Source organism: Dendrobium catenatum, unplaced genomic scaffold (assembly GCF_001605985.2).
Source record: "Dendrobium catenatum unplaced genomic scaffold, ASM160598v2 fragScaff_scaffold_698, whole genome shotgun sequence".
In the NCBI taxonomy this organism is placed as follows: domain Eukaryota; kingdom Viridiplantae; phylum Streptophyta; class Magnoliopsida; order Asparagales; family Orchidaceae; genus Dendrobium; species Dendrobium catenatum.
The window spans coordinates 1,072,259-1,091,784 of record NW_021319160.1 but is presented as its reverse complement, the minus strand read 5'-3'; the positions used below and the strand labels follow the sequence as shown (position 1 = coordinate 1,091,784).

At 34.3% G+C, this 19,526-nt stretch overlaps 1 protein-coding gene across 1 annotated transcript; it reads left to right on the top strand.

The window, feature by feature from the left end:
- Nucleotides 1-17,264: 17,264 nt before the first annotated feature.
- Nucleotides 17,265-18,116, top strand: LOC110093034. The gene has a single exon (XM_020817782.1). It carries the CDS (start codon nucleotides 17,265-17,267, stop codon nucleotides 18,114-18,116), a length of 852 nt encoding a protein of 283 aa, XP_020673441.1.
- Nucleotides 18,117-19,526: the final 1,410 nt, after the last annotated feature.

The window sequence follows — 19,526 nt, the reverse complement described above, 5'->3', positions numbered from 1 at the left end:
GGATGCAAGTGATTGGAGAAAAGAGAAAGCAGTGGCACTGAAGGCCCATGATTTAGAAAGTGATAGTTTTGCAGCTCAAGAAGGTGATGACATAACACTGATGACACGATAATTCAATTTTCTAAAGAGAAAGAAATATGTCATCAATACTGGAATAAAGGTAAATTAGGTAAAACTACTAAGGTTTTCCTTAAAACTATATGTTTCAAATGCATGGAACCAGGCCACTTGATATTTGAATGCACAAACTTAAAAGCATACCTTATCAAGCAGAAGGGTGAAGAAAGGTGAACTTCAAAAATGGGAAGCAATGGATGTAATAGACTTTTTAGGTAAACTCCACCTCAGATTCATTAGAATATGAAGCAGAGGAGGAGGTAACTAATTTGTGTCTTATGGAAAATAATAGTCTTGATCTCTCTATTCAATATGAGGGGTGCTCTAATAAAAGTCCTAGTGAGAGCATGTAGTACCAGGATAGTGGATGCTCATGGTACATGATTGGAGATTTAAAGAAATTCCTCATGCTGGAGGCTATGGCTCAAGACAAGGTTATACTAGGAGATAACACCACCAGAAAAGAAATGGACATAGGTTTGACTGGTCACTCAAAATACTTTATAATTGAAAAGGTTTTTCCAATAAATGGATTGAAATATAGCTTGCTTAGTATTAGTCAACATTGTTATAATGGTTTTGATATTAAGTTTCTATTTACTAGATGCCTGATAGGCTTAAATTAAAAATCATCATAGAAGGTAAAACAATTAATACAATTTACATGCTAGATCTGAATTATATTAATTATTTAAATTCTTTGTGTTTAAAACATATTATTGATGAATTATTTTTATGACACAGGCAATTAAGTCATGTAAGCATGAAACCCTTATGAAGATTTCTCATAAAGATCCAGTCATAGGTATACCAAAGATAAATTTATTTAAGTACCATCTTTGTGATGCCTATCAATTTGGAAAATAAATCAAATATTTATTTCATTCCATTAAAGAAATCCTACAAACAAATTTATTTGGGTCTATTAGCACAGTGAGGTTAAGTGGGAAGACCATTAGGAATGTGATTGTTGATGATTACTTTAAATTAATGTGTTAGACTCTTATCTCATAAAAGTGATTTGTTTGAAAAATTTAGACCATTTTTAGTTAGATTTAGAGAAAGGTAGGATGTGAGATATCTACTATTCATAGTGATAATTATGGAGAATTTGAGAAGGATAAGTTTGAAACTTATTTCTAGGAGCTAGGAATAGAACATAATTTTTTTGCCCCTAGTTAGTAGAACGTGATAGTTGAAATAAAGAATAAAACTTTAGTAGAAGCTACTAGGGCTATATTATCTGAATATTCTCTCCTAAGGTATTTTTTGTAGAAGTAGTGAATATTGCTTATTATATTTTGAATAAGGCAAATATTAGATCCAAACTCAATAAGATACCCTATGAGTTACTTAAATGAAGGACACCCAATCTTTCACATATTTATGCCTTTGGGTTTAAGTGTTTCATTCTTATTAATAGAAAATCTTCTCTAGGTAACTTTGATTCCAAGTCTAATGAAGGAGACTTCTTAGGTTTTTCTTTTATAGGTAAAGCCTATTGGATCTTTAATAAGACAAACATAGTTATAGACGAGTTTACTCATGTTATGTTTGATGAATCTGATAGATCTGGGGAGCCTAGGTTGGAAGAAGAAGTAGAGGTTACCCAATGAATAGAATTCATTGACCTACAAAATGGAGAAGAACCTCAAGTGTCATTGCTTAACGAATGGAGATATTTATTTAGTTAACCTAGAGAATTCATCTTAGGAGATCCATCTATAGGAGGATTAGACATGAACTTAGGAATGAGGTTAGTCATTCTACATTCATCTCAATGGTAGAACCCATAAATATAGATTAAGCCCTATTTGACAAATTCTAGATCCTAACTATGCAAGAAAAGTTGAACCAATTTGTTAGGAATAATGTATGAGAATTGGTTAGCAAACCTAATGACCAGAGTATTTTATGACCTAAGCGGGTGTTCAAAAATAAGATGAATGATTATTGAGTTGTGATTAGGATAAAGCTAGATTAATAGCTAAGGGGTAAAATAAAATGGAAGGCATTGATTTTGAGGATACCTTTTCCCCTATAGCTATATTAAAAGCCTTTAGAGTTTTGTTAGCCTTTACATATTTAGAGGCTTCAAATTATATCAAATGGAACTTAAAAGTGTCTTTCTGAATGGTGTTATTAAAGAGAATATTTATGTGGAACAACTCCCTGGATTTAAAATGCAACCTTTCCCAACCATATTTATAAATTGAAAAATGCATTATCTGGATTAAAGAAATCACCTAGAGTTTGGTATAAGAGGCTTAACATATTTCTCCAATATTGATCTTTTGTTAAGGGTAGTATAGATGCCACCCTATTCCTAAATGATCTACGCATTATTCAAATATATGTGGATGATATATTGTCTGAATAAATGAATGAAATTCTTTGTAATGATTTCTCCTAAACCATGAGTAGAAAATTTGAGATGAATATGATGTGTGAAATGATATATTTTATTGGTTTTAGTATAAAGTAAAATGATTAGGGTACCTTTCTGAGTCAAAGTAAATGTATTAAAGTAATTCTAAAGAAATATGAGATGGAAGGTGCTAAAGTAATTAATACACCCATGAGATGTAACATTCAATTTAAATAACCAACTCACCCACTCTTAGTGTGCTTAGGAAAGTTCAACATGGTTTAAAAACCTCACTTGAACTTTCAATATACTCTTTAAAACCATTGAAACTTAATTTTATATGCAGATCTCTCTTCCCTGAATCCATACAACCCTCTTTTAATTAGTTGGCTTAGTATTCAATTATTTGTGATTTTTTGGAAGTTTTTAGTATTTATAATAATTTAATAAAACCATTTGAGTAAAATTAGCTGGCAATGCTGACATGTCAAAACCATTCCATACCACTTGAACTTTCAATATACTCTTTAAAACCATTGAAACTTAATTTTATATTGCAGATCTCTCTTCCCTGAATCCATACAACCCTCTTTTAATTAGTTGGCTTAGTATTCAATTATTTGTGATTTTTTGGAAGTTTTTAGTATTTATAATAATTTAATAAAACCATTTGAGTAAAATTAGCTGGCAATGCTGACATGTCAAAACCATTCCATACAGTGTGGAGGGACTGGTCGTGTGGATGGAGGCAATTAGCCACATATGCATGTTGTCTTTACCTTATTATCATCACATTACATGCTACAAATTAGGCTCGTATGCAATTATAGCCATTCAAAACAAATTGAAAAGAATAAATGATGATGATTATGTCTTCCTCCTCAAGCATTCTGAAACCCTAAACTTACTTTTCAGCTCAAGCAATTTGTAGAATGAATATAGTTTTTCTAATACTTGCCCATACCTAAGCATCGAAGCATCTATTACAAGGAGTTTAGAAGCTTGGTCTAAATTGTACAAAGAGCTCTTTATTGACTTATATTTAGGGTTAGCTTTTGAGATTTACCAACATAAAATAGGCCTTAGGTTGCTAAATTTGGTCTCATTCTCTTCCTTAGTTCCTAAATCTAAGATCATAGAAGAGCTCAAAGATGAAGGTGTAATGAATAAAGGGTTCGGAGAAGTTGGATGGACATTCTATTAGACATTCTTATTACTCTTCGCCGCTAGCTTCCAGTCAATTAATAAAAACCAAGGAAATCACTAAGGACTCTTGAGAGGAAAATATTAAACCAAAGGAGCACTGAGAATACTAGATAATAAGCCTTAAGTATTCTCTTACTTTGTCCATTTTATCCCAATTTATCTTATGGAAGTTACACCAATGGTTGGGATTTTTTTGAGTGGTTTCTTGGATGCTATTTCTATTTCAAGCCATTAGAGGGTAGGGAGGTGGTCTAAAAAGATTAAAAGGGACCTCGTGCCACTTTCCGATGAAGGGACCACTTGGATCAAGTTTGGGTTGAACCAGATTATGAGCTAGATTTATAAGTTATATAGGAATATTATAAAATCATTTTTGAGTAGCTCAATTAGCTAGCATGGATTGGAAGCAAAGGCATTAAATGGTTTGACCATTGAAGTATATTTGATAAGATTGACTAATTTGATTAGTCAATAGGGTTCACTCTGACAATGACTAGCCTTAGGGGAGTTCTATATATTTTTTGGGTAAAGTCAATGGAGTTTAGAGGCTCAGGGTAAAAGTTTGCATAATAAGAGGAATTTAATTGGATATATGAAATAATTTGAACCAAATTGGCTTGGTTTGACAAGTTTAGGGTTTTGTTGACAAAGTTAACATTTGACCTGGGCAAGTGGATCAATCATGAGCAAATCATAAGGACTGAAGTAAGGTAGCCAATGTGATGGAGAGTTCATTCCACTAGTCAGATTGAATGTAGATCAGGGTTTTAATTGGTTCGAAGGTGTTTAAATTTGGTTTGGGAAGCTTGGCGTGCAATTGCTAATTAAGTCTAAGGCATCTAGGCTAGTAATTAGACCCAAGATAGGATGATGTGTTTATGGATTTAGGGTTTGAATGACCTCAATTGAAAATGAGGTCAACATTCTATCTCTTATGTTTTCTTCAAAATTTATAAAAGTGGTGGTTACATTCAGCAGTAGGTGGTTGAACCATCAAATTCTTGACTAGTTAAACATGATAAAATTTAACGAACACTTCAATGCTTCAATAATGTGAAGAAGAGACATCATTAATTCAAAGTAGGTGACATGGTGAGATGGATCTATCCTTCCTCCATAGTGCTTTAAGTTAAGTAATTTGAATTTTGAAGGTAGCCTTACCATTATAATCTACCTTAAAAAATGTGTGGGTCATTTTCAGCTCTACTCTTCCCACTCTCCAAGGAGGTGGGCAATATTCCTTATTACTAGTGAGAGAGCGGGATCCAAATGAACAATCCATTTTTTTAGTCTTCATTGATAAATAAAAAGGTTAGAGGATCCTTCTAGAGTGTTGTCTAAGTATAAATTATGAACTCTTTATTGCGTTAAAATTTAATAAAATTGTTATTTAAGTTATATTTATGCAAGAATTATTCAATAAAAGGAAAAAATTTTCAAAAATGCTTAACAAGTGTCGCAACACCCACAAATTCTGCACAACAACATTGGCATCTATATCACCGCAAAGCCTATTGTAGACATTACAGTGCCAATTACTCTAAAATTTTAGGAAAATCAACACTGCAATACAACCAATGCCAGCACTATAGTACATCACAACACTATTGTGACTGAAATCAGCACCGCAACACTAAAGTCTCTAGAAAAAGAGCGCTAGAGCACCAAGCATTCAATGATGTAATGCCGGATTATATATTCAAGCACTGTAGTGCTCAACTTTTATAGCACCAAGGTGGAATAGTTGCTGTAAAAGGTGCCATGCTGACTCAGCCAAACCACGAGTCCGTTCGACCATTAACTATTTTAGGTCAGCCCAACGCTGCAATAGAGCATGCACTATAGTGCTCAATCTAATATGACCTTCTTTATTAAATTTAAATAAGAATTTGAATCTTAATAAGAAAAATGGAGAAAAATGATTCATGTAGCCGACCCGATGAAGTTGGGTAAAGGCTTTTTTTTTATTGTTGGAAGAGTCACATTTCTTGTTGGCGACTACTTTAGGTGGGCAATGTGATTTCCTTGACTAAGCTCAATTATTTGAAATGTAACGTGATAATGAAATACATATATTGACAAGTATGAGTATATACATATATTCAGTTTTGTCTTCTATAAATAATCCATTATATAACATTATAAATAAATATTTTTAGGAGACAAATTTTTCTTGTTTGAAACCGTACCCTTAATCTAGCATAAACAGACTTGTCTACTTGTGATAAAATTTAAGGAATAAATCAGGTTCCAAGTTTTTTTTTTTTTTCTTTTAATTATAAATATCAGAGGCCTCTATTACCAAAGATATTACTTCATTTTGTTACAGAAAATTCCAAAGTCAAACTCTTTTCTTGAATTACTATAGACATTATATTGCCCCTCGGCACGCGTTCCTTCATTGAAAATATTCCTCTGCTGAGTTAAATTACCTAGCTTGCATTCTTTTGTGCATGACAGTGCTATTTTTTTCTCTTAAATTGAACAAGAATAAGCAGAACTCAATATGATTCTATTTGAGCGAAATTGCAAGCCACCATCACTACTTCTGTAATGATTTCACTTGAAAAGACCATTATTTTTGTTACCTCTAGCTTGAGGTGGATGGGTTTGTTGGCGACCACATGAATGTAGATTCCTCATCATGTTTAATCATGCTTTGAAGATGATAAGTTGTGTTCCTTCTTGTTAAGCATCATTGAACATTTCTTAATCTATATTGGTCGAGCCAATAAATGTTTTTTTTTCTGTTCTTCTGACTTGAAGCTATTTCCTCCCACGCGGCTCACATTTGAACCCCTAACTACCACAATTTTTTTTTTTGAATATTTTCATGAATTCTTTTATTAAACATTTAATGCAACTCGAAACTCGTCAAATCTAGGGCTACCCCAATTTGGACAACACCACTAATTGCACCTTTAAGCCTTTGTTTGGATAATTATTGTAGTGGGTAATTTAGGGTGGAGTTAGTGGGCCAGTGGGTCATAGTTCATAGATAAGTAATGCTTATTAGGTTGTTATTGCGTGTCTAATGAGTCATTATGAGTTTGTAGTCTTCTAAATACTCCATCTTATTAGTACTAGTGCATGAAAATCAATAAATTTAGCTCTGTCTCATCACTCTTTCCCAAGAAATTATCCTTCTCTTCTTTCATAATCTACTTGTACAGTTTTTGATAAGAACCAAGATTATCTAATTATTCAGTTATCCATTGGGTTTTGCTATTAGGGTCTAGAGGAATAAAGCATAGCTTAACTAATGTACATCCATCCTTTCCCTTGCTACTCATCTACATTCAAGGATGCTTCCACTTAATTAAGCTTCTTACGGTAATCCTGAACAGCTAGATATTTCTATTGATATCCTTTTGTTGATCATCTTTGATAAGAAGCTTGTATACTTCGTTGGTTGATCTACCACCACCTAATTTTATGTTTTTATCTTGCATGCATCTGAAGAGAATCATTGCATGTTGATGTTTCCAATACCATCTATTTACGTGGTCAATTTTGTTTAATAGTTTGGTAGGCAACATCATGTTCTTAAATTTTATGGATAACAAATTTTTTTTATCTTTCTGGAGCTTGTGAAATTATCTTTAAATATTTCTCAATAAATCTTCTAATATTTAAAGATTTTCTAAGTAAGAGCTTGTTTGTGAAATATCGATTCCCATGATGGTAAAGCGATGGTGCAAGATTCTTCGTAGACATAGATAACACCACTTTCAAATGTATTGACTTTTAAAGTATTGCCCATAAAGGTGTTGATTCTTCAGGTTCTACTTTGGAATTGATGTTAATCTCGACATCAACTTTTAAAGCTCCCACAACTTACCCTCTTATGATACAAACTTCACAGCCACTTTGCCTCATGAGTAATGTTTCCACTTTAAGGGTGGTAGTTCTTTTCCTAAATGTTGAGTTTACTTCAAACAAGAGAAGTTGAAGTTCATTAAGAGGATCATCGACCTATAGCTTTCTGGAGAGGAGAAGAAAAATCACCTTAATAACTTTATGGAGGGATCTTTAATGCTAGCTTCGCTTGATAATGCAACCTCAACTAATGTTTCTACAAACTTTACTTTGGAGTAAGATAGCTTAAATATTTTTGAACAAGAGTATTCATTCCTCCTTGTTTACCTCATTTTTTGAGTGAGATTAAAACCTTAAATCAAAATTTCAATCTTAATTTTCAAATCCTTGAATTCCATTTAAAAATCAAAATCTAATTCCAAACTGTGCTTTGGCATAGTGTTCAATTATAAAAACTTGAAAATCAGCCATCTAGCAATCACTATTGATTTTCATTGGATCAATAACTCAATATCTAAAAACATTCAATGGTTGTTTTTAATTCAAGCATTTTAAAATCATAAATCTTCACTGAATAATTTATAAGTTAATCTTAAATTCAATAACAAATAAAATGCCAATTGGTATATCCAATGTCCAAATCCAAACCCAAAGGCTTTGGATTTTTTCCTTTTTATGAGACTTTTTAATTGATTCAAAACCCTTGGTAAAGTCACTAAAATTGTATTTGGTCATTTAGATATTAATTAGGCATGTCTCTAGAGTTTAACTAACCATTTTGGAGGCTATCTAACCAATTTGAAGGCCTACATGTCCTTCTAAACCTTAAAAATCAAAATATATTCCAAGCAAGCAAAACCTTCAAATATTTATATTCCATGCCACTGAAAATAACATCTTTATATGAGTCACCTTGTAAGCCTTTGAAAACTCATTGAAAATGTTCAAAATCACCATTTCATTGATTTAAACTCATTTGTGTCTATAGTTGTCCATTGTCGACTGAGGTTTACCTAGTTTGACTTTTGGACCCCTTTTAAACATAATTCTTCACATACATGAATCGTATTGAATCACCTAAATCAAGATATTGATTTCAATATTAGGCATTGAACAATCATCCATGATCATGCATATATCATATTGAAACCTTGAATGGGCTATGCTGACCACCATTTGTCACTTCGACCATTAAAAGACCCTTGAACTTTAAACTATAAATCCTCTTTGAAAGCTTACTTAAACTTAACCAAAGCCTTTAAATGTTTCCAAATGTTAAACCATGCATGACTAAACCCAATTAAAAATTTAGTGGACCATGGTTGACCAAGAATCCATTAAACCCTAAAACCTAAAAAATGAACCATTGAATAAATTTTTCATGACTCAATCATGCCATGGCCCAGGACCACTTCAAACACCTTTCAAATACCATTTGGAGTATAGTGGACCTATACCTAAGACTTGGTTATGCTAGGTTGATAAAGTAAACCTAGGTTGACCAAATCAACCCTTAAGTACCTAAACATGCATTTCATAGATATAGGCCATGCCATGCCAAAAACCTCATCTAACAAGTTCCACATAATAATTGGAATGAGTTGGACCCAACCCTAACCCCTTATTAACTTTGGTTTACCAAGTCAACCATAGTTAACTAAACAAAACCTAAACCCTCGAAACCCTAAATATTTTGCTCTAGACTAAATCATGGTGCCAAAACCCATTAGGTCTGTCTAATGGGTCCCTAAGGATCAGCCCTTGGGCTCACTTGGGCTAGCCAATTAGGCTTATCCAATTGACCATGAAAGTCATCCCATGATCCATTTCTCTACCTATATCAAATTGGCTCAATAGCTCTAAGGGGAAATACTTTTATAATAGTGAATGGTCTTGACCACCTAGACTTTATTTCCTAAAAATAATTTATATATAGAGTTAAAGAGCAAAACCACTTGTCTAAGGGTAAATTCATTCTTAAGAAGCTTGCAATCATGCCATTTTTTAATTTTATCTTTATAAATTTCATGACCCACATTTCTAAATCTTATGATCTAATTCAATAAGAAGGTGGAAAACTTTTCCAAATACTAACCTATAGCGGGAAATTATAAAATGAGTCTTAAAAGAAGTGTTATATACCCAAAGTACATCTTCTAACTTAATAGTCTAATCATTCATATTAGCACTGATAGTTTTCTAAAAAATTCTTTTAATTTATCTATTACTTATTTCAATTTAGCTACTAGTTTGGGGATAATACGTAGTCGTAACCTTATTATGAATACCATAATTTACTAATGTGTTTCTATTCACTTATTATAGAAATAACTTCTCCCATCACTAATTAATACTCTATGCATTCTAAATCTACGAAAAACATTTTTCATAAAAAAGTTAAGCATAATTTGAGCATCATTTCTAGGGTTTTTCACTCCTTCAAACCATTTTTATACATAGTCAACAACAATAATAATATACTAGCTTACATTGGATCATATAAATGGTCCCAAAAAGTTTATTCCCCAAACATCATATAATTTAATTTCCAAAACATAATTCAAGGGCATTTTATTTCTTTTAGAAATATTGGCTACTTTTTGGCATTGACCATACTTCCTAACATATTCATTAATATCTCTAAATAATGTTGGGAAATAAAATCCTAATTGGAGTACATTAGAAGCAATTCTAAATCCTCTTAAATGCCTTCCAAAAAGAGAATCATTACATTCCCTAATTAGAGGTTCTATGTCTTCTTTATGGACACATCTCCTAATGATTTGATCATTATAAGCTTTAAATAAATATGATTCATCCCAAAAATAATATATATCATCATGCTTCCATTTTCTTTTCTAAGTAAAGGAAAAAGAAAATGGAAGCACACTAGTAACAATGAAATTAATAATATCAACATATCATGGTAATATACTCAGATATATAGCAAGCATTTGCTCATCAGGAAAAAAAACCCCATTAATTTCAAGTTTATTAGATGCATGTTCTTCAATTGTTAGTCTTAATAAGTGACAAGTAAATGGAAGAACACTTCCTCATTTCAATCTAAATTTTTTACATCAAATTCTTGTAACAAAAGAATCCACCTCACCAATCTAGGTTTTGTGTCTTTGTTCTCTTCATGGGAATAAGAGGAATAACTTCTGTGAAGGACTCCCCCCTTAAAAATGTATGGATCAAAAGTAAGGATGACTTGAAGGAAAATTATCTATTTGTCACCTTGGATCTCTATTCCAATAAGCTTTAATGGTGGGAAAGAATGAAGAAGGGAAGAAGGAAGCTCCAACAATGAAATGGAATCAAAGGGAGCTTTGGAGGTGACTTAGATGGAGAGTGTTTTAGGTGTCATATGTCCAATGGAACAAAATGTCCATTTTGAGCCCTAGGCTCCAAACCACGGGCAATGATTGATTAGAGCCCTTCCGTTGATGCTTGTCATGCGCCCTAAGTGGTTAGATGGGGAGCTATAGGTTGAGCAGCTATAGGAAGGTTTTAGAGTGGGTTTAGTCAGCTCAAAGGGCTAGCATGGCCTGGAAACATGGGTTTTAAGGAATTTGACCTTTTGTGCATTTTTTGAATGGTATTATTAGTGAGGATGCATATTTTTCCTAGGGTAGAGTCTATTATATGTAAAGCTTGAATATTGTTCTCAATGGCTCCCATACTTAATTTAGTTTTAATAATGGCTATGTTTGAACCTAATACCTAGTGTGATTCATTACCTTGATGGAGGAATGATGGAACAATTTAGAGTATGGAAATAAGAAACTTCCATATAAAGATATAAGATGGATAAGATTTTGGAAACTAAAAAGATATAATCATTGGAGTAGGATGAAAACTTTACATTAAATTTTTAAAAGCTCAATTGAGATCTGAGAGTGTATGCATTATAGATCCAATGAGAGAACCCTATTGTTTGATTTAGAAATAGAAAGGACCCTTATAAAAATTTGAAAAGCCAAATGGACCCAAGCTTTAGAGTTAGATGAATCAAATCAAGAGCATAACCCACCTAAACCCCTTGAGGAATATACCAATCCCATGATTGAGGGCATTTACTAGATTATTCATAGAACAAACATTTAAGAAAAAATTTTTAAGCTTAAACCTAAAATCATCCAAATGGTTCAAAATTCACAGTTTGGGGAACTCTTGTTGAGAATACCAACTTACATATAACCATTTTTCTATAAATTTATACTACATTAAAGTATAGTGGAGTCTCTTGTGATGAAGTTAGACTTCATTTATTCCTTTTTCTCTATGAGAAAAGGAAAATATGTGATTGAATTTCTCACCCCTAGGCTCTTTAACCACTTGAAATGATCTGGCCCAAAATTTCTAGCAAAATATTTCTTTGATCAAAGACATCAAGCTTAGGAATGATATAACTTCATTCACCCAATTTGAAATAGTGTCAATCTATGAGAGTTGGAAAAGATTTAAAGGTTTACTTAGAATATGTCCCTAGCATGCCTTACTCGATTAGCTGATTACCTTAATTTTTTATTGTGGTTTGGTAGGATCCCTTAGATCTATCATAAATGTGATGGCCAGAGGGTCATTGATGTCAAAACCTTTCAAAGAAGTATATTTTTTAATTGAGAAGATGGAAATAATAAATTTTTTAGTAGACTTAAGATAGGGTGAATCCTATGAAGATTATGACTATCTATGAGTTTGTAACTCATTCCATAATGATTGCATAGGTAGCAGCCATTATAGGAAGTTAGACGACCATAGTGTTATTTGAGCCTCAGGATACCATATTCCTTTAGATAAGAATATGCTTAATCCTTTTAATGATCTCAATTCCTAAGGGTAGATACTTTAAATGTTATTAATATAGAAAACAACCCGAACTCAGTCACCTATAATCCAGGTTGGAGGAACCACCCAAATTTTAATTTGAATAATAAAAATGGTGGAAATCAACTGAATTCCAATCAGCCCAATCTTGTAATATCATGGAATAACCCTCAATGATAGTTTGAAAATCCTAGACCTACTCACCCCCTAGGATTCAATACTAATAATAACCTTAAGGATAAGAAGCCACCCTTAGAGGATTTATTTCTACAAATGGGGACTCAATTGCAGAGTCAAGCTATAGCCGTTTGGAACATAGAAAATCAATTAGGGTAGTTAGCTAGTTAAATCAATAGTATACCCCATGGCGCTTGACCTAGTACTACTAAATCAAAACCTAAGGAGAAAGGTAAGCAACAGTGTAAAGTCATCCAATTAAGAAGTGGGAATGAACAAGGAGAAAAATATAGAGTCGTACATAAAATATAGGAAGAAATTAAGATACAAAAATATTTAATGTCTAACCATCCTAAGGAACAACTTGAGCCTGCTAAAGAAGTTTAAAAACCCATTAGGAATGTTTTTTAGGTTTAAGAAGTATATTGAATTTTCTAGTCAAAGTAGTGACATGACATCATTTATGGCATTTGAGGATGACAAGACTATAGAGAAATTTTTGCCATGGAAGAATCAAGAAAAAGGAAGCTTTAAGAAAGTTGTAGAAGTTCCAAGAATAGTTAATGTGAGTGTTCTTTCACATTCCAATAATAATTAATGTAAGTGTTCTTTTGTATTCTAAGAATAGTTAATGTGAGAGTTTTTTTCATATTTCAAGAGGAGTTAATGTAATAGATTTTCTTAGAAACCTTGGAGTAGTGTTTGGGACATACTATAAAAGGAGGGCAAAAGAGCATGATGTAAGTGTGTGAAAAGAAAAAAAAAAGTGAAAAAATGAAAAGAGAGAGTGAGAAGGTGAAGAGTTGTTAGCCGAGTTATCCATTTTGTCAAAACAATTATTCATCTTGTATTGTTTTATTCATCTTTGAAAAATATATATTGAAGGCCTTCATTAAATTTTTGGTACCCATAAAAGTTTGTTGTATTCGTTGTATTTATCATATGAGTAATTGCTCTTCTCCCTCCAACAAAGTGGTATCAGAGCTTTCAGCAAAAAAGATGGAGAAGGTGCCAATCATAAATGTCGTTGAACTAAAATTAAAGAAAGACAATTTCCAAAGATAGTGAATTGAGATGAAGACCATCCTATAATTAAATGATTTTTGGGATGTTGTTGAGCAAGGTCTGAACGAGTTGATAACCAAAGATGAAGTTGTTATAACCAATCAAAGGAGCACCAAACTAAGAAATATAAGAAAATTAGATTGAAAGGCTATACAATTCATCTATTCAGAACTTGAGGATAATTATTTTGGCAAAGTGGCTACTGCAAGAAATGCAAAGAAAGTATGGAAAATTCTCCAAGATTCATATCACGGAGATGAGAAGGTGAAGTAAGTGAAGTTGTAGATTTTGATGGCTGATATTGAGCAACTCACCATGAAGGAGGAGGAGTCAATTTCTGACTACATTTAAAAGACTCTAAAACTAATAATGAGATGAAGATGAATGGAGAAGATCAAACTGAGGTAAGAATAATATAAAAGGTACTTAGAGGCTTGACAAAAAAGTTTGATCAAATTGTAGCAGTAATTGAAGAGTCTAAGAACTTGACAACCTTGATCATTAATGAACTACAAAGCTCATTTCAAATTAATGAACAAATGATACATAAGGAAGGAGGCCGCAACACCAGCAACCAGTCAAGAAAGTTTGAATATGGCCAAAGCAAATCGAAACCATGGGTCATACCAAGGTAACAACAATTTTAGAGGAAGAGGCTCAAGAAGAGGAAAAGCAAGAGACGGCTGAGGTAGAATGGGAGGCGAGCAGCAACACCAATCAAATGAATTAAATTCAGAAGAAGTAGAGCACCATTCTCAAGAGGATGACTTGGAAGATCAATAAAAGGTAGAAGAGGTGGACGTGGGTTCCACCAAAATCATCCAAATAAGTAATGTTATACTTGCAACAAATATGGTCATTACTCAACTTGTAAAATAATTTCCCTAAATACAAACATTTCTCTTTCTTTGCAAATATTTTAGCTTAACTAGTTAAGTCATCATATCTTGAACAGTTTTCTTTTCCAAAATAAATATCAGAGGGAAACAACCAAGCAATATTTCAATAGACAAACATTTTACGTAATTTTCTGTTCAACATTATCATCAGTCAATTAACTATTAATTTTCCATTTACAGGTAATCAATAAAGTAATCAATTTTTCTATTTTACACAAAGTGCTCTGCTAGGGTTTGCTTCCTATTCTATCCGCCTCCCCATTGTCGTTTTCTCCACTTTCTCGCCCGGAGGGGCTTTTCCTCTCCATGGGCTCCTCCCTCAACATCCTAGATTTTCCACCTTTATCGTCCACCTTCGCTAGTTCCCCTCCGATCATTCCCCTTCGGGACTGGTCGAACACTATCAACCCGAGACGACTGTCATCCAAAGATCTCCCCATCTCCTTCCTCCACACCCAAGATGAAGTCATTGTTTTTTCTAAAGCCAAAATGGATGCTGCAACGGATGAATGGTCCGTATCTTTGGTAGGGTATTCAGTTGGTAGGAGGCCTTATTATGAGGCTCTTCTAGCTGCTATAAAGAAAACTTGAAGCTTGCAAGGTAATATCCAACTTTTTAACATGAATGATGGTTTTTTCCTCATTAAGTTCTCCTCATATCTGGATTATGATATGGCCTGGTCGGTTGGAGTTTGGTTTTTCTGGGAAAACCTTTTATTTTGCAAAAATGGTCTCCAAAGTTTAGACCTCAAAGAGAGAATTTCACATCCATTCTCATATGGTTCAAAATTATAGATCTCCCCTTATGTGCTGGAATTCCGAAGGGATATCTTTTATTGCTAGAAAAATTGGCATTCCCTTAGTTGTGGATGCTCTTATTGTAAGTCGCCTCACTTACACTAGGGTCTGTGTGCAAGTGAATAACAAAATCGTTTATCCGGATTCTATACTGATCTCAATTGAAGATGAAATCATGCACTTGAAAATACAATATGAATGGCACCCACTCCGTGTGATTTATGTGGTTCTTTAGTTCATCTATCCACTTCCTGTCCTTCTAGACCCGCATCAAAACAACTAACTGAAAATGTTGCACCTAATACTATTCGGGGAAGACAATCTTATAGAGAACCCAGAAATTCATAGTATCGGGCTATCAGTGGCAGCCGTCCCCCAAACCCGAGAGTTCAAAACGTATTGATACCATCTCAATTGATTCACAGTCCTCATCCCCCTCTGTCTCAACCCGCAAAACCTACATAGTCTCAAGCCCCACAACCTTCAGCATCCATGCCCCAACTAAATAATCATCCTTCACAAATACAGTCCCACAATCCTCATCCCCCTCTACAGCATCCACCACAACTACAACCCCATACTTCACAAAATAAGCCGACCCAGCCTACTCACTCCCAGCCTACGTTATCCCAGCCTCAATCGCAGATATTGCTGTCTATTGCTCAAACTGCAGAAGATACTCATAGCACTTCTATTATAGTTCCACATCCACTTCCTTCCATCTCTATACCAAAGTAGGCTTCCATTCAAGCCAACATCTCAAACCTTAATTCCCCCTCAGAAGAGGTTATATGATGAAGACAGTTGTAATAACTTTTCCTTAGCCTCTTCTGGTAGAATTTGGGTTAAATGGGCTTCCAAAAAATTGCAATTTAGGCCCTCTTTCACCTCCACCCAAATGATTTGTGGGACGGTTAACTATAGTCCTACTTCTTCTTTCTTCCTTTTGGTTATTTATGCTTCTAACTCGGCTGAAGATCGTCTCTCTCTTTGGCAGCAGATTCGTCATATTGCTCCTAATGATAAAACTCCCTGGATTGTCCTGGGAGATTTCAATTGTTGTACGTATCTAAACAAAAAAGCTGGTGGATCTCTCATACACTCTAGTAGATTGGTTGAATTTAACTCTCTTATTTTTCATACACTCCAGAAGGAACTATAATAGTTCCTTGATAATGGCTGCTCTTAATGGAAATGGTGATAGCCGGGTATCTGCTAGTAGTGTTATTATCCAACATTTTTAAAAGCTGTACAACCCCTCTCATATCATGCCGGATTTATCTGCTTTCCCCTCTGGAGCTACAATTCCTAGCCACCTTATTCCATGCTGACAATTCCTATATCGGTGGCTGAAATTAAAGAGGCTGTTTTCTCAGGTGTTTCTAACTCTTCTCCTGGACCTGATGGTTTCAACTTCCACTTCTACAAATCCTCGTGGCACATTTTGGGTCCCTCTATTTGAAAAGCGGTTGCTTCTTTTTTTGATAAAGGCTATATGCCTAAAAGAATTAAAGCTACTGGTATAGCTCTCATTCTCATGCTGCTTCTACTACTGATTTTAGGCCCATATCTCTCTGTAATACGCTATACAAAATTATTTCAAAAATATTAGCTACCAGGATTAAAGGTATTATGCCTCTTATTATTAATAAAGCCCAACCTGGCTTTATTAACAAGCGGATTTCCACTGATAATGTTATCCTCTCCTTTAAACTTCTGGGTTTTTTCAAGAAGAATTGCAATAGGAACTTTATGTGTGCTAAGTTGGATATCAAAAAAGCTTTTGATTCCATTTCTAGAGAATTTTTTCTTTTGAGAATGGCTCAAAAGGGTTTTCCTTCTACTTTTATTAGTTGGGACAAAGCTTGCATATCTAATGTTCACTTCTCTATCTGTATGGATGGCAATATAATGGTTTCTTTTCTTCCTTTGCGGGATTGAGGCAAGGTTGTCCTTTAAGTCCCTACTTATTCTGCATTGCCATGGATGCATTCTCATGTTTGCTGGACTCTAACAATGATATGGAAGGTTTTAAACCTATTGTTTGCAACGATTTGCATATTTCACACTTATTATATACTGATGATGTCCTTGTCTTTTTTGGTGAAGCCTCCCTCAACAATTGCACCTCTTTGAATGAGATTATGGATACTTTTGCTAAGTCTTCTGGGCTTCAGGTTAATCATGGAAAAAGCTCCCTTATTTTGCACCGGAATTCCCTTATTGCTAATGATATATGTGCATCTCTTGGAATTCCTACTTTCTCTTATAAAGTCACCAATCTGGGTTTACCTATATTCATTAAGAGGGCTCATTTATCGGACTTCTCCCCTCTTCTGGATGTTATATCTAACAAACTTTCCGGTTGGAAAGCCAAATCTCTTTATTTTGCAGGTAGGTTCCAATTCTTCAAGTTCACTATTTGGAATACGATTGCTTATTGGATTCGTGGTGCTATCATACCTAAGACTTGCTATAAACAGCTTAATAAGCTATGCTCCAGATTTCTTTTCTCTGGAGATATTAATGTGAAGAAAATGCACCTCATTTCCTGGGTTAAAACTTGTAAGCCTAGAACTAAATGGGGTTTGGGCTTACCGACTTTTGATGCACTCAGATTTGCTTTTGATTGCTCCCTTATTTGCAGAATTTACAACTATCCCTCTTTGCTTTCTCATTGGCTGTTCAATACCTATTGTTCTCCTTGGAAGCTTGTTACTAGGGATGTTTCTCCTATGTGGAAGAGCATTACTGGAACTATCTTTAAAGCCAAAAATAATTTTTGCTTCACTACTATGGCTAACTGTAACATCTCCCTCTATTGGGATCCCTAGTGCCATGGTTAATCTCTGTCTGAAATGAACTTTTATAATTCGGTGATGAATTTTTTTCCTTCTAACGGTACGCTGTATGTGATTATGGGTCCTAATGGATGGAATCCTCCTATGTCTTTGGATGATAGTTTAATCAATTCCATCAGGTCAGTCCCAATTTCTCATGAGGGTAATAGTTGTTGTTTGAGATGGAAACCAGGTTCTAGTTCGTCCTCCTTTCACCATTATTTTACTGATTATTTTAAGGAGATTGGTGATGTTAGCTAGTATGCTGCGGTTTGGCATAAGCATTGTGCTATTAGATACTCAATTTTTGGTTGGCTTATTATGGTGGGTGGTCTTAAGACTGCAGACAACTTGATTAAGAGAAATATTTGGGTGGAACCGACATGCTCTTTATGCAATCTAGAACAAGAAACTGTGGCCCATCTTTTTTTCGAGTGTGATTTCTCTTTTACTGTTATAATGAGCATCATACATATGGTGCGGAGTTTTCTACTTCGCCCAAATCTGTCTCAAATTGTTGATTTTCTGCTTGAGGGGACTAAAGGAAATTCGTTGCACTTCACCTTTTTAAACTTATGGTGTTTTGTTTATCATATCTGAAGAGAGAGGAATGAAAGGAGATTCTCTTATACTGCAAAAACTGCTTTCCTCACTAGAGAAATAATTCGTAAAGCTATTTTAATGAAGATCTCTAGGTGGAAGAAAGGAGAGGAGTATAAAAGGTTATTGCTGGATGAGGAATAGTTTGGGTTTCTGTTGTTTTCTCTTCCTTGTTGGAAATCAGTCCATGAGCCTTTTTTTTGGTTTATCTGAAGTTGTTGTTGTGCATTGGTTTATTTTGGATTTTCTGTTGGGGCTGCTTTGCAGTGACTTTGGCAGTCTTTTGCTGATTTCATCTTGTTGTGATGTTCTGCTTCTTTCTTGTGTTTTTTGGGATGGTTTTTCTGCACTTAATCAAGGTTTTTTGGGCTTTGAGTTTGGTATTTTGGGGCGAGGATGAGTGGATTGCTTCCCTCTCCCCCTGGATAGCGACTCTTAGCAACCTGGCTTCCATTTGATGGCTTTTTCGCAACCGGGGATTCATTTTGGCTGGTTGGGTGCAATCCACATACTGAGCCTAGCTTTTGGGTGTTTACACCTTTTTGACAGCTGGTTTACTGTGATGCCCCAGAAATCAATAGTGAAAGGATTCGTCTGACATTCTGATCGAACTCCATTCTAGTTGCCTTGCTCGGACCTGAAAATTTCAACCACATATAATGAGCTTATAAAGCCCAGCAGGTCACCAAAGCCTACAACTGAAATCAAAGCACGGCGATGCTATCAATATGCAGGTCAATCAAATCGAGTCAATCAATGGTCAATGAGTCTATGCAATGCGGAAATCCATAGTCAATGAAATCA